Consider the following 15991-nt stretch of genomic DNA (forward strand, 5'->3'; position numbering starts at 1 on the left):
ATTATCATCATCATAGTCGTACTTTGACACTGGTTATTTAAGAAAGATAATGTCTAGCCTCTTCGTTATTTCTTATCTGCTCTTTCTCCGCTCTTTTTTTTTTTTTTTTTTTTTTTTTTTTTTTTTTTTTATGTTAGTTTGTTTGTTTGTTAGTTAGTTTGTGTTTATTTGTTTATTTGTCAAGGTATCTTGGCGGTTCGCCAAGCCTCTAGAATTAAGTTCGGAAGCAACGTTTCAGTACACTCGATGCTGTCACCGCCGATAATGGTTTCGTATTTGAGCTTTTTCTCTCTCTCACTCTCCGAGCTTTCTCGCATTCGTATATACGTATTTATTTGTAGCCGAACACGCAAGCAAACCCTTTCTATTTCTCTCTCTTTCTCTCTCTCTCATTCACGCATACACACATACATACAAATGCACTGCTTTTTTTCGTTCATGCAGCGCTCGATAAAAGTTCTTTCGAGCAACTCTAGTTCTCTCTCTCTCTCTTTCTCACACATACACACACACACACACACACTCTCTCTCTCTCACTTTCTTTCTTTTTTTCTTTTTTTAAGCACTCGCCTTCGTTCCATTATACGAAGCACATTTCGCCACCGTGGTTTTCTTTTTTGTTGACCGCCATCATCGTCCATTTTCAAACTACCACGCCTATCATCTTCTATTTCGCGCTCCGAACGTTATTGCCTCTTTTTCTTTTTATTTTTTTTCTTCTTTTCTTTTCTTTTCTTTTCTTTCCTTTTTTATTTCCTTTTTGCACTCACTTGCGTTCTAGCAAGGAGTCCATTTTCCCCAGTGCACCACAAAAGTAAGTTGAGCTTGTAACCCGAGCGACACACTCCCTTCGTCATATGATTATTGTCACTTTCTCTGTCGCCCGTTTCATGCGTTCGGTTTTCAACGTCGCGCCGTCACCAACGTCAACGTAGTTTCTCTCGTTGAGAAACGAGACAGGACGTAAGTGTTCTCGGTGTATTGTTTTACACGCGTGCGCGCGCGTTCACTTACCCTTTCGTAGGTCCTTCTCTATTATCCTCTCTTTATCTTCCTTTCTCTCTCCCTCTCTCCTTCTCTCTCTCTCTCTCTCTCTCTCTTTCTATCTTTCTTTAACACTTTTTTATGACTCCTTTCGCAAAACCTGCATACACAGTTTGTTTTCCAACTTTTTCAACAAACGTAACTCGTACTTACTATAATATTATGTTCTTCTATGTTGTGTTCGAATATCTACGAATCCAGTATCGATGAGTCAAGTCTTGAAATTATTTAGACTTTCATTTTGTTCATGTAGTTTCGAACGTTCTCTCAAAAACGTATTCTTGATATACATATCGTATTTTGTTTTTATTCTTTGCCTGTGATAAAACGTTTTTCAAGATCGAATGGCGTCGATCGAATCGAACGACAAAATATCCGTCTATAGGGTACGTTCGTTCGAAAATGTTATACGTTTTGAAAACAGATCTCATAGATAGTAATCTTAGTTCTTTGAAAGAGAGTCGACGAAGTAAGTAAAGTTTATAAATCGTTGGAGTTTCACGATATCGATACCGAGGCAACATGTTCGAGATTACTTGAGAATCTTCCTGAGATATTCGGCAAGAATAACTTTCCTCGATCGTTCGAGTATCGATTCTCGCGTCCTCTCTTGTTGTTCCTCAAGTCGCCTGTCTCTTTCGAAGAGTCTGGCGCACTCCGATTCTGGTCACCAAAGTTCCGTGCTCGGTGTTAACGTATGAACTTCGATGTTTTCGTGACGATGGTATCTATCTCTTCGACGAACGGTAGCACGTCTGGATAAAACTACGGTCAAAGCTGCAGCCGCACCTAAAGCAGCACCAACGAGAATCAACATTCCGGGATGAGCGCCAGATAATTGTTCGGACAATCGAGTACCAGAATCGGTCGCACGACCGTTCAATTCTTCTGCTATCGTATTAGATACTATCCCGTTAGTCAATACATATTTTTCTTTCGTCAAGTTATTTTCTTTCGTCAGGTACTTCTCCGACATGGTCGTCTTCGTCTTCGTCTTCGTCGTCGTCATCGTCGTCGTCGTCATAGTCTTTTCCTCACTCCTTGGATATTCTGTAAACTTAGATATCTTCAACGATGGAGACAAATCTTTACTGGAATTCGTTAAAAACTTTTTCATCTTCTCGCTCTTCTCAGTTTTGCCTTTTGCTTCGGGGACGTTAATGTTGATGGAAGAAAATGTAGCTTTGTCATCTTCTTTCATATCGATCATCAACTTTCCTTTTACCTTGCGCCGTAAATTTTGAACGCTATTGTCTTTTCTTCTCAAGTCCGTACCTTTTAACGTCGGCGAAGTTATGTTTCTAAAGGACGTCGGTGCCTCGTAAACGGGAGGTACGTTCGTCGTCTTTATCGTTGAATTTTCCACAGATTTGACGTCCATTTCGTTCGTTGAACTGATAACTTCGCGAGTTGTCGTTTTCACCAAGTTAGAATAATTAGCAAACTCCTCCTCTTCGTTAGTTTCGAAAGTTGACTCCGTGATATTCGCGAATCCGTTGATAATATCGTTAGAGTAAGACGTGAAAGAGGAATCGATCGTTTCGTTTGAAGTTCGGTCGAGTACGAGAAGATTCGGCGATGCGGTCAATGGGGTCGATCTACTGGTCGATATCAACGTGGAAAGTGTTATGGGTGGTGAGGGTAGATCGTGTAGATAAGTTCCTAATAATTCCTCGGGAGCTGCGCATTGAGAGATTTCGAGATCGTAGGTTTGCCCTTTGTGCTCTCTTAACCATTGCCCTAACCAGTAGAGATCCTCCGTGCAATTCCACTCGTTTCCAGTTAGTCGTAATATACGAAGTTGCGGTAACAAGTACGGCAAATCGGATCTAAGGGTCGTAAGATTCGTCTCGGAAAGGTTTAATTCGAGGAGACTTTTGCAAGCGGATAGGGCAGCGTCGTCCGTCAATAACTGTCTGGCAAGAACGGGACTTCGCGAAACATTGAGAACAATGAGTCTTTCCGGTGTCTGTACGGGAAATGCCATGTCACCTTGTTGTTGGGATTTTTCTTGAAGGGACGTTAATCCGGAAATACGAAGCTTGGCAAGATTACTTGGACCACTCAAAGCATTAACAGTCAACGCTTTGACAGGATTATCGGACAGATCAAGTTCATTTAGCGAGACCAGTTGACTGAATGACCCAACTTCGATTTGACCGATATCGTTATCGTTCAACATGAGAGATCTCAAATTACGAAGTTCCTGGAAATCGTTTCCTTTCAAAACGGTTATGGCGTTTCGCCGGAGGTTCAGAATGGTTAAGCTACTAGGTAGACTTCCGGGAGTCTTGGTCAAAAGATTTCCAGAAACATCAAGCTCTTCGAGCACTTCCAATCGCCCTAAAGCGTCGTCTTCGATCTCAGTTAGACGATTATCGGAAATGTCCAACATTCGTAGGAGAGGATAACTGTCGAGGTCACCGCCTCTGATAGTGGTCAACTTATTGCCGGCTAAACGTAACGCTCTAACGGATCTGGTTAGGGCTGCTGGAACTCTTGCAAGACCCGTACGCGAAGCGTCCACTGTTTCTAATCTTCTCCCGGTTCCGAGTAAGAGAGACACATCCTTCTCCTCCAAAGGATTTTCCGCTAATCTCAAAACCGATAGTCCTGGTAAAGGTTGCAGAGTTCCCGAAGCGGCCTTTGCCAAACCGTTCCTTGAGACATCAAGTTCTCGAAGTTTATCGAGACTCTCGAACCATCTCGCGCCGAGGACTTGAAGTTGGTTACCGCTGAGATCTAACTTTTGAAGAGAGTAAAGAGGCGTCAAGGCGCTATCCGGTAAGTCCGCTAGCCTATTATCCGACAAGTCGAGGAACTCGAGACGATCCAAGCCGCGAAACGCGTCCTCGTGCACCATCGCGATCTCGTTATGTCGTAAATGTAAGCGCGCCAGTTCACTGAGCGTCCTAAAAATGCCGACGTTCACGTCCTTCAATAAATTATTCGATAGATCGAGACACGTCAAACCGATGAGACTCGACACTCGCGCGTCACTCAAGTGTGCTAGCTCGTTGTACGACAGATTTAACGATCGTAGTCGTTCAAAACCATGCCACGAGACGTTTAAGAACGTCAGCGAACAGTTCGTCATCGTCAATTCGTCCAAATAGGGGAGCGCCGTCTCGATAGGAGCGCTTCGGCTCTCGTTCGTCGTCGTCGTCGTCGTCGTCGTCGTCGTCGTCGTCGTTGTCGTCGTTGACGTCGTTGACGTTGTAGTCGTCGTCGAGGACGTCGCGTTTGACTCGAGATAATTCGATGTCTCGAGCTCGATCAAAAAACTTGTTACCTCGTGTTCCTCTGCTTCCTCCACGGACAATCTCCTCGTGTTATCGGGTAAGTCCGATAATTCCGGCACGCGACCGCGACACGTCACATCCGCGAATACCGGCGAATCCCTGTCGACGATGACACCTTGTTGACAGATGCAAAGATCGGGACAAGCGGAACCGCTCGCCATCAAGGCGAGCAATACGAATGGAAGCCACATCGCTTCCAACGACTGCGACTTCACATCTCGACGCTCCTCCGTATTTATCCTCTGTCGACGTTTCCGACAAAGACGATGACAACTATTACAACAAGTAGAATAACGACGACGTGCCTACGAAGAAACGTCGTCGATTTAACGATCCCCGCTGAAATCATCTACGAAATACTCCACTTGAACGAACTACTATAATCCACTAATTCTTATTATTTATTATTATTATTATTTATTATTATTATTATTATTATTATTATTATTATTATTATTATTATTTTTAGGTAATAGAAACGCGTTAGAACGATTTACGATCTATCCTATCCATGGGTCGGTCGAGTAGAACGTGATGTCCATAAGAAGGACTACCAAACACTGCGGCGACGAACTCGCAGCTGCACTCGCTTTCCTTCTACCATCCCTCTTTCACCCCCAAACTCCGATTTGCCCCTACCCCGCAGACGCATTCCATCCCTATCTTCCGTTTTCCACGGGGCGCCTCTCTATCTCCCTCTCTCAGCCACTCTCGCTCCTCTACCGCCACCTGCAACCCTCTTCCTCGTCCTCTTTCTCCTCCACCCTTCCGTCGTATCTTCCCTCTCGTACCTACCATACACCTACTTCCACTTCCATACCAACCACCACCAGCCGTCGCTTTTGCTCTCGAACTCGATAAGGGGCGCGCGCGCGCGCGCGCACTCGCACTCGCCTTTTCCGACAGCGTACTGACGCTGACTGATACGGAGAGGGGTTGAAACGATGAAAGAGTAACGGAGAAAGAAAATTAACATTGTAGGTGGGAGAAAGAGAATCTAGGAGAGGGAGAATCGGTACCGTGTGATTTCACGAACTACCGCCGATGCCATCCGGCTGGCTGCATGACTGCCTGGCTCGATGCTTTTCTTCCTTGGATGCTTCCTTGCTTCCTTCCTTGCTTCCTTGCTTGCTTCCTACCGCGTACAACTCCTCTCTTCAATTTCTTTAACTCGATTCACCTTCTACGATTGCGATCGAGCGAAAAGAGTTTCCAATGACGCACCGTTTTAACGCCGATCCCTGACGGGGTCTCTATCTTACGATGTTCTTTGGATTTTTAAGATCGGAGACTTTGATTGCACGATTTCTCTCTCTCTCTCTCTCTTCCTTTTTATCCTTCTTATTGGTTCGCGATGCAACGAGAGATCTTGGGGTTTGTATTGGATGTTAGTTCAAAGAGACCGATCCAAATTTGCGTAAATAGCTCAACTCACTTGGGATTTATATTATGAACCTAGAGTCAAAACTACTAAACCGTACTACCACAGCTCAAATCGAATTCTAGAATATCTCCTTTGATCGAGGAAATGTAGACACATCCCATTTTCAATGGAACTCGATCGAGTAATATTTTCCTATAGATCATTTCAATACCGATCATTCAAACGTTTATAATCGGATTACCTATATATTTCAAATATGAAAAAACAATCGTGAATAATTGTTTATGCATTCGTTTCTTCGATACACGCGTATCACAAATTATACTAGTTCACGTTTTTACGCGTTTCGATGAATACAATACTAACGATCAATTTCGTAGCAATTGTGAAGAAAGACCGGAACGAAATTGTTTGACGATCGAGTGGGCTTTAAAATCAAGATTGATTCGCATATTAACCTTAATTAGATATCGTCAGGAGGCCATTTTATTGACGATCAAGTTAGTTCGTTAGAATATTGATCTATCGAGAAATCCAGTGATGTTTTGTATTTTCTCCCGCGATATTTAACAGCAATCAGGCTTGTATTGATGCCATTTTCAACAACATTTAATAATTAGTTTGCGAGCTGGTAGCATTAAAGAGGAGGGCATCGATATACTCGTATAAAAAGATGAATAAAATAATCGTTTTATTCCTCGAGAGAGCGTTAATAACGCTTGACTATAATTAAACGGTACCTTTTTATGATATTAATAACGCATAGCATTTTTTTCTTTTTTCGCTTTTATCGAACTCTATTTCTCTCTCTCTCTCTCTCTTTCTCTCTCTCTCTCTCTCTCTCTCTCTCTCTTTCTCTTTACGACCGTATCTACCGTACCTACCGTAGTTTAATTTCGAGCCGTGTCTCGCTAAGGTTTCATTCTGGATTTCGCTCGAGCACCGACATGTAAATGTTCGGAATAGTGTGCTCGTGCCCGACGTTTCTAATAAGAGAGCACCGTGTATAGTATATGTGCATAGAAGAGACGCGCATATCTAAAGAACGTTCGTCGTACAGGACACTCTTTGAGTTTATAAAGAAGCATGGGAATAATTTTAAAGTTTATACGTCCAGCTAAGAACATTCTTGCGAAAAATCATTCGATGGTAAACGACATTGTGACGTGGTATTGGTAAACTCGTTCGAACTGTTAACATATTTGTGGGAAGGTTCTATACGACGATATCGTTCGAGCGACTTCATGTTCGCATAAAGCGAACACGCAAAGTTCTCCTGTTGCTTACATTTGTGTGGGGCCATCAAATGTTTTTGCTTTTAAAATTCAATTCAAAGCTTTTTTTCTACATAATCGAGCAAACCATTCTAGCTTTTTTACAAACCGAAACATCTGGCTAAAATCAAACATCGATGAATAAAAACGAATGTTCCCATAGATGCTCGTATTAAATAATTATTAAATTATTTCGTATATTTAATGCACGATTGAATAATAGGTGAATTAGATAAGATTTGATTTTTAAGACAGTATTTGTATTACGGAGAGTAACTCGGTTGAACTTCATACGATCTTTGGTTTAATCCTACGTCTCCAAACACCTTACGCGCTCCTATACAGGTGTATATATACATAAGACTTTCTTGGAAGCGGAATGCCTCAGAGGTCCATAAATTAGTTTCTCAGCATCTCTAATCCATTGGGAATTACTGCATCACTTGCTTTTGCTCTTACGAAACGATCGAACGTGATCTTGGTGCGACCTATATTTACTCTATCTATGCATCTACCCACTATCTCATATAAACGATTTTTAAGAAATTTATTATCTTGATGAAGTATCGCACGTTAAGAACCATAAAACTTATTTCTGCTACTCATCGATTTCTTCCTTGCTCTTGAAAATAGGTAATGACGTTGCAGGAATTGAGTATTCACCTACACGAATCTAAAATAATGTTTCTTCAATGATTCAAATCTTTATCGAAGTTAGATGAACATGCTAACTATACCGTGGAATAATCTAGTATCGGACTTATCAATTTCTCATTGAATTTTACAAAATTTATACTATTCCTATATGCGTTATGATCCCATTCAACTACACTCCGCAAACAATAATGTAATACCATAGAATTAAAAAGAACAAAATGTTCGGTTAACTTTGCATTAGCGTGAATTATTATAATCTTGCTCTATTTTTGTCCATCGAACGTTTGCAACGCACTTTCTACGAGAATGATTAATGGTCGAATTAATGATTAAATTTATGCGTAACAACAAAAATTCCTAATAAATTGTTTTTGCATATTTCCCATGTATCGACGATTGGAATCTTTCATGTGACAACAGCGGCATGCAATCCACGCGGACCTTTTTAAACGTATCCGTTTGATCAAGTGCTGTGTAAACGTGCTTGAAAAATCTACTTTTTGTAACCAACAACCACGCTATAACGGTACACTCGATTGCCGATTTTGAACGATCGTGCGTTAACGACGTACCGGAACTTTCGACCATTTCCTTTATAATTTGTTACAGTATGTTCACAGAAATGTACTTTTACGCTCTCAAAGTCGATTTTCCGAAGATTTTATCATGCCATAACCTTTGAGAAATTTATAAATTATGAATGAGTGTCCATCGAACTTGACCAAAGTATCCTCATCAATAAAAATAGATTTTGATCATTACAGATGATAAATTGAAGACGAGGACGAAAAAAGTGAACTTGTGAAAAAAAAGAACATTAATATAAATTACAAAGTTAATATTATTTTATTTAAATTTATTAGATCTTTATTAATGATCAATGCATCGTGCACAAATTCAAATTCAAATAGAATTGTTATTCCGGATGTTTCAACATTTGGTTATCAGTGTAAGTACTTTAATTAGAATTTCAACGCGATACCATGCTTGGAAATTAAACTTCCCCAACAGTTTTGGTCATTTTCTTCAGAGAAAAAAAAAAAGAACGGAAACGATAAAAAAAGAAAGAAAGAGAATAAGAAGAAAAAAGAATAAGGTAAGCGTAACGTGTTCGGCGAACCCGAAATATTTTCAGTCGCTCGAATAGGAATAAAGAGGAAGCGACGTTAGACGTCGTAACGAAAACCCTTCTTTTGTGTCTTGCGGTGTCGCTCGACGTGTAATTTCCCCCGAAACGGAGAACAAAATCCTTGCGAATACTGGCCGCTCGCTTGCGCGTGTTACAAAGTTACTTTTACGAGAACAGTAGGCAAATGTAAATGGTGTGGGCGTGGGGAAAAGAAAACTGGCATGAGAAGCGGGTGGTGCCAACCGAGAAAGATAGAAAGGGTGAGAGAGAGAGAGTATGCATCCTTTGTCTCTCTTTCTCTAAGAGACAAAGAAAGAGAAAGAGAGAGAGAGAGAAGAGGTTCGTTGAGAAAGGCACGAAGCAAGCAGGAGCATGAGAAGGAGAATAAGGAGAAGTAGTAGGAGTAGAAGGAGTTAGAAGGAGAACAAAGAAGGTGGTATGGGCGGTGAGATGTTTGGTATAGTAGGAAAGAGAAGAGGAAGTAAAGGGGATGAGACTGTCGGAGTTTGTAATTGCTGCGGCTTTAACGCGCTGGTGATGGCCGATGGCACCCGGGACTGGGGTAATGGTCTGCACCAAATGTCTCTTCTTGCGAGAAGAGCGCGAGGGAGATCGAGAAAGGCGTCGTGAAAACCAAGCGGAGACAAGGAGAAGAGCATTCGGTACGACAGCCGTTGTGGAAGAGGTCTTGCATCGGAGAGAGAGAGAGAGAGAGAGAGAGAGAGAGAGAGAGAGAGAAAGGAAGAGTGACGTGAAGAGTGGCGAGAAGGGTTAAGAGAAAGAGGGAGTCGGAGAGTATACGAGGCATCGTTCTTCTCTTCCTGGCACGACCACCATCGTCGTCTTGACGTTCCTTTTCCCCTTCGTTGTCTTTTCCTCTTCGTCTTCTTGCCGTCGGCAAGCCCGCAGCTGCTGGCATCAAGCTCGGTTTTCTTTGCCTCTTCTCGCTTGATCTCCAATCAGTGTATCGGCCATTGAGTGCACAACAAGCCACTCTTATAGCAAATATTTTAATCCGAGGGTGAGACTCGTCTTTCGAGAGTCCGACTCGTTCATTGTCTTTTTCTCTCTTTCGTTTTCTTTTTCTTTTTCTTTTTCTTTTTTACTTTTTACTTTTTTTTTTTATCTTTCTATTGTATTATAATTGCAAATAAATATCGTTCGAATTGGATATTACATTTAATAATAGGCAATTAATTTTCTTTATCTTTACAGATATTATTAGCATTAAGACTTTTAAGTAAAATGAAAGGTTACGAATGAAGTTGTTTAATATTCTTATTAAACAATGAGTTGAGTTTTCTTAATTAACCACGGAATAAGATTCGAATAGCGATACCTTTAATTTGATTGCAAGAAGATTTCTCGAAGTTTCCAACGGCAAGATGTGACGTTTGACTAAGAAAGTTCTCTGAGTGGATGCCAACGTCGGTGGTAGACCAATTTACAAAACAATCTGCATTTCGTCAGACGAACCGTCGGGATCCTTAACACGTCTAGTTTATCTCAGTCTATTTCTCTCTCTCTTTTCTCTGCGTCGAGATCGTTCTACGAGAATGACACGCGTAAGCTCGAAAAAACATGAAACGCGGTTTCCATGGAGAGAGAAAAAAGGGAGAGAAAATAAAATTGAGAGAGAGAGAGATAAAAAGAGATAAAAAGAGATGGAAAAGCAGAAAGAAGAAAGAGATAACCGGTGACCTCATAAACTTCGATCGACTCGTAAAGAATACCTTTCTTTTCCTTACGTTTTTTCTCCTTTTTGCAATTTTTATTACGTGACTTGTAAAGTTTGAGACGAGAAAGGAATCAAGCGCGGGGTAGTTTGCTTATTGAGAAGAAGCCGTTGACAAACGAGAACAGCCTGTATTTTCTACTCGTGAAAATAGATACGTTCTTCGTATATCCTTCTTCTCTTCAGCGGCAATTTCGTCGGCGATACACGTACGCACATAAATGCACACCAATATGTTTCTTCCTGTGTCGTATTGCTAGATGCTGCTGCTGGATGTTTGCATATTCAGCAATTTAATCTTTATTTTCAGTAAAAGTGGATCATCTTGCATTTTTTTCAAATTATCTTTTTTTTCTTTTTCTTCTTCTTTCTTCTTCTTTCTTCTTCCTCTTTTTTCCTTTATTTCGCGTGCTTTTAAATGTAAATATTTAAAAAAGATTCATAATTAGATTTATGGCCAATTTTTATAGCGATCAAACGGTCATTTTAATGTTCCGGTCGAAATCTTCATATTTTATCGGGTTAGTAGAGTTAAATATAATTTCATTCTCGGTGAACGCGTATACCTCGAGAATATCGATCGATTTACTCAAGGAAGCACAATGATATAGTATGTATAGCTCTCTTCTTATCGAACTTGATGTATTTTCATGATGAAGCTCATAATCTTGCAGCTTCAACGCGCTAGAATCTCTTTGAACTTTGATTTCCAACTTAGAATAGAATTTATCATTATGAAACATAGGAAGGAATTATAATACTAATCAATCAATCAAATTTAAATTTAGAATACTAATCAAATCAGTATTGATGTTATAACAATAAAATATGCAATTTTGTTTATTTAATTAATTACTTTAATTAAAGTATTTATAATTTGTATCAAAAGGATTGTTTTTTTTCTGATGCATTTTCAATCGCGCGTGCACTTACTTGCGTATATGTACCACATCGGTTAAAATTATCGAAAATTAGTATAAATGAATGCCGTATCTAATTTTTCTTAACATTTGTTTAAGAAATCAATTGTTTGTTCATAAAATTAATAACAATTTGTCGTCTATCAAAACAAAAAAATGAAACGTATTTTTCTGATTCATTTTTATAATTTTTTATAATTTTGAATTTTAAAATAGTAATAGTAATACTAGTAGTGACAATATTCTGATGTTAAAAGAAAAATCTGCGTAGAATAGAAAAGGATTCAATGAATCGTCGTGCTGGGGCGCGTACATAGATAGCTATAGGAGCTTTAAATTTCCATTACTCCTCTAGGATTTGATGTCTCTAAAATCTATACATATCCACGAATAGGATATTCCTTTCATCCTTTTCAAAAATCCTCTCTTTCGATAGACGAAATACTACTTTTATCTATATCTATATATCAAAATACGTAAGTCTATAAATTTAAAGTATTAGTCATCATTTTTCCTCAAAATTACGCTACCACTAATCGTCAAATTTTATTCTTTCACAAATAACATAAGGATATGCAAACATGTCATTGCATTCGATCAACGAGAACGAATAATTACGTTATATTCATTTTGATGAAATAATAATACAGATGGAGTGAAAAATGCGCTCCAAGAAATATTTCCCCACCAGAGTTTAAAAGAAATATCTCTTGATCCCGTTGATTCTTATTCTCCAAATATAAAAAGGAAAGTAAAGAACCATAGGGCGTTCAAGATTGCATTGCGATTTATGAAATTTTTAATTCTCTCGCAAGGCATTGTCTCTTGTCTTTCTTATGGTTGGGTAAAAGTTGCCTCGTTGTAATCCGTTTGTATTGCGAAATGAATCGGAGAGATGTCGGTGTTGGTATTTAGTATTGGTGTTGATAGAAAGTAGTAGTAGTAGTATACTAGTAGTAGTAGTAGTAATAGTAGTAGTAGTAGTAGTAGTAGGTTGGTAACAGTAGTTAGTGTTGGCTCTTAATGAACGAAGTAGAGTAGTTGCGTTGCAGGCAGGTAAAGGTACCTACAGGTGCACCCTCGGGGGTTCACAGCAAGCTAGTAGAAGCGGAAAGCGGCACAAACGGTCGTTCTCCAAGAGCAAACCAGAGAGAGGGAAATAGGGGAGGAAGGAGAGAGAGAGAAAGAGAGAGAGAGAGAAAGCATGGTGAATCGGGTGGAACAGTGGACAGATACAAATGTTACTCGAGATGAGTAAGAGGGAACAAAGGTATCTGGGGGGTCATTTGATATCTCAGGATAAAATAGGAGCGCCGGAATGGCCCGAGATAAAGGCGAAAGGAAGAAAACTGCGGGCAAGCGAAGAGATGTGTGTCACGGGACCGGGGAATGCGGGACGGGGGAAACTGGGGATGTAGCTATTTTCCTCTTTCTCTCTCTCCTCTCTCTCCTCTCTCTCTATCTTTTTCTTTATCCTTTTCTTTTTCTATCTCTTTCTTTGCACCACTTCTACTTCTATTCGTTGATGCTTTTGCCGTTACTGTTCGAGTAAACCTCCTGTACGGAACGTTTTTCGATGTAACGCGTTCTACTTTTCGTACGGTACCATTTTCCTTCTTTTTCTAACTTGTACTATATGTGTGTGTGTGTTTTGCATTATTGTTTTTTCTTTTTTTTTTTCTTTGGAAAGTAAAGGAGAAAAATCGAAGCTTATTTAATAGAGACGTTTGTTCTATTACATATGGCTCTGTTGTTGTTATTATTATATTCTTAGTTTTTATATTGCATTTTCTTTTCATTTTTTTAGGTAACGATATGTGTATTTATATTGATATTTTGTAGCTACGTTTTAAAAATATCTCGCTTAGTATTATCGAGCAACCGATCGTTCGACGATACATACATTTATGAATGTAAACATATTTTCGAAGGAACCGACGGTGACCTATACAAGCCAAACGAATATCAGTTTATTTGGAGCCTTCACGTGAACAAAACGTAACATCGTCGTTTCATCATCTAATAGATTTTATTTGTACAACTAATTAATTTCCAATCTTCGTCGTTTTTATCACGACTATTGTATTACGAATATTTAAAATATTTAATAGTTGTTCTTCCTATATTTAATCAAATTCGACCACATAGAAAGGCAGGAAGGAATCATTTTCATCAAGAATCTTTTTGAACCGGAGAAGAAATTTTACGAGGTTTCCATTTCCCCAGGTGAGTTTTTACACAAAACAAGAGGAACGGTACCAGCGAAACTTTCGTCCTTTTTCCAAGGAGCACCATAAGGCGCGTCTCCATTGGTAACTGCGATAACTGTTTTGCATTTATATTGCGTATTGCATATTGCATTTCCGTTAGAACGTGGCAAGAGTTTCTCTCATTTCTGTCTTTAATTTTTAAAAGGTATTCTTAAGTATTCAAGGATTATGTTATACTTTCTGTCATTCGATATTACTATACATGCATGTATGCATGCATGCATGTGTTAATGTATATATAATCCATTTGCAAATCAAAACGATTAATTTTTAGAATTTTTTTATGTTTCAGTGTTATAGCACTTAATTTATGTTTAACTTCTTATTTTTCAAATTGATTTCGTTAATAATGAATTTAATGACATAAAATAACAACAATTTTATACAGTAGTTTATTGATAAATCATATACGATAATGTTTATTAAAATATAAATTATCTCTACTGTTTCTTTAGTAAAGATAATTATTTGATTTGACAAGTAAATAGCTCATGTGATTTTTACATACAAATGTATGCAATTAATTATATAACTAAATTTGTCATTCTCGATAATAGAGACGAAATAGATAATTTGAAGAAGAAAAAAAAAAATATCAATCTCGACGTAAGAACAGTTTCGAAAGTAGTTTCACTTTAAATGGATATACATCTATATACCTTTCATGTAATCTTAGATGACGAAGTTATCTTAGTTATGACTATTACGAACTTTCGTATCTCACACGTGCGGGAGAGGAATCTGCAAGAATACAAGCGGCAACGTAATAGGAAGTTTCGGGATGCGCTGTAGTTATACCCGTCTTAAGCTTACGTTTAACATTGTGACCTTGCTGAAAATTATATTCGCTCGGTGCCTTGTGACGTTTATCGTGTTCTTATTAAAATTACATTAACGTGGCAAAGGGAGAAAATAGATACGTTGAAAGAAAAAAAGTAAAATAAAAATAATATATTTAATTTGAATGTTAAATTATTAAGAGAGAAGTAATTGTTAAATATTAAATTAATAGAAGCCTACGATTAATTGTTTTATTCGTCGTAGATGGCTAATGCAAAAAAATATTATTTTAACGAAGCACCTGAAGAGATGAGCTCGTTCGCGATAATGCATCTTGAATTAATTTAATGGATAATTAAAACACAACGGCCACCAGCAACGTTCTTTCACTTTTTCTCTTTCTCTCTCTATCTCTCTCTCTCTCTCTCTCTCTCTCTCTCTCTTTCTCTTTTTTCTTACCGGATCTATCTCGGTGAAAGTTAAAGCGAAATTTAAAGCGGAAGAGTGCCTCGTAGGAAGAAGAAGAGAATCATTAATCTTACCTTTTGCTTATGTTTCATCGTAAAAGCTCGAGGAATGCCAGAGGTTATGGAACCCGACCCACCAGTTTGTCGTTTTCTCTTAGATCGCCATTTCGACTCGACCGAGCGAAAAATTCATGTCCGTTTTCCGTTTTACCATTAAAAAAGAGAGAAAGAGAGAGAGAGAGAGAAACAGAGAGACAGATAGACAAGTAAGAGAAAGAGGTTTGAATTGTTCTGCGTTTATTTTCTTTCTCTCATTTCCTCGGTTTCTCGTGTTCTATCTCTCTCTCTCTCTCTCTCTCTCTCTCTCTCTCTCTCACTCTCACCCACTGACTCTCATTTTCTCTTTCTTTATTTTTCTCTGCGAATGTTAGGTGCGTTCAAGATTCTTTACTTCCGTATATCTTCCCAGTGAGTGCTTTTCTCGTACCTTTCCGTTCTTCGACAAGATGAACTCACTGCGAAAAGGTTCGAGGTATGATCGCATCTTACCAGATTCCTCCTACTTATTTTCTTTTCCTTGTTCTCTCTCTCTCTCTCTCTCTCTTTCCATTTTTCTTTTTTTTTTTGCTCGCTCGCTTGCTTATTTCTTACGACTCTCTGATTTGAACGGGAAGATTGTTCGAAAAGCTCTTCCTCACAGTTGTTGTTCGCTTCGATGGATCTTCCGAGACGTGTCCTTTTCAAAGTTTTCTATATTATATAGTTGTACGTTAACCGATTCTATCGTTCGTTTCTTCTTTTTTGTCATACCTATTTAATTTTTTCGATTTACTTCGTCGTCGGGATTTTATATCTCGTTTTTTTTTTTTTTTATCCCGTCCACCTTCCATTTCCCAGCTCTTTTAATCAATTCGTTCCTTTTTCATATTAATCCTGAATTTTATTATCAATCATGATTGAACATTGCGTTGACTTTTATTTGTTTTATTTATTTTTTTCTATTTTTTTTATATATATTAATTCGATTTT

The 15991-nt window shown here is 38.7% G+C and overlaps 2 protein-coding genes across 3 annotated transcripts in view; one reads left to right on the plus strand and one right to left on the minus strand.

Moving 5' to 3' along the window:
- LOC106789749 (protein timeless homolog) overlaps window positions 1-15991 on the plus strand; it is a 162375-nt gene that overhangs the window by 44945 nt on the left and 101439 nt on the right. The window lies entirely within an intron of this gene.
- On the minus strand, window positions 233-4929 carry LOC106789751 (insulin-like growth factor-binding protein complex acid labile subunit). The gene has a single exon (XM_014754224.1). The coding sequence runs from the start codon at window positions 4535-4537 to the stop codon at window positions 1712-1714; it is 2826 nt and encodes a 941-aa protein (XP_014609710.1). The 5' UTR covers window positions 4538-4929; the 3' UTR covers window positions 233-1711.

This window comes from Polistes canadensis, unplaced genomic scaffold (assembly GCF_001313835.1).
Source record: "Polistes canadensis isolate GaletaPanama2010 unplaced genomic scaffold, ASM131383v1 scaffold_200, whole genome shotgun sequence".
Taxonomy (NCBI): Eukaryota; Metazoa; Arthropoda; class Insecta; order Hymenoptera; family Vespidae; genus Polistes; species Polistes canadensis.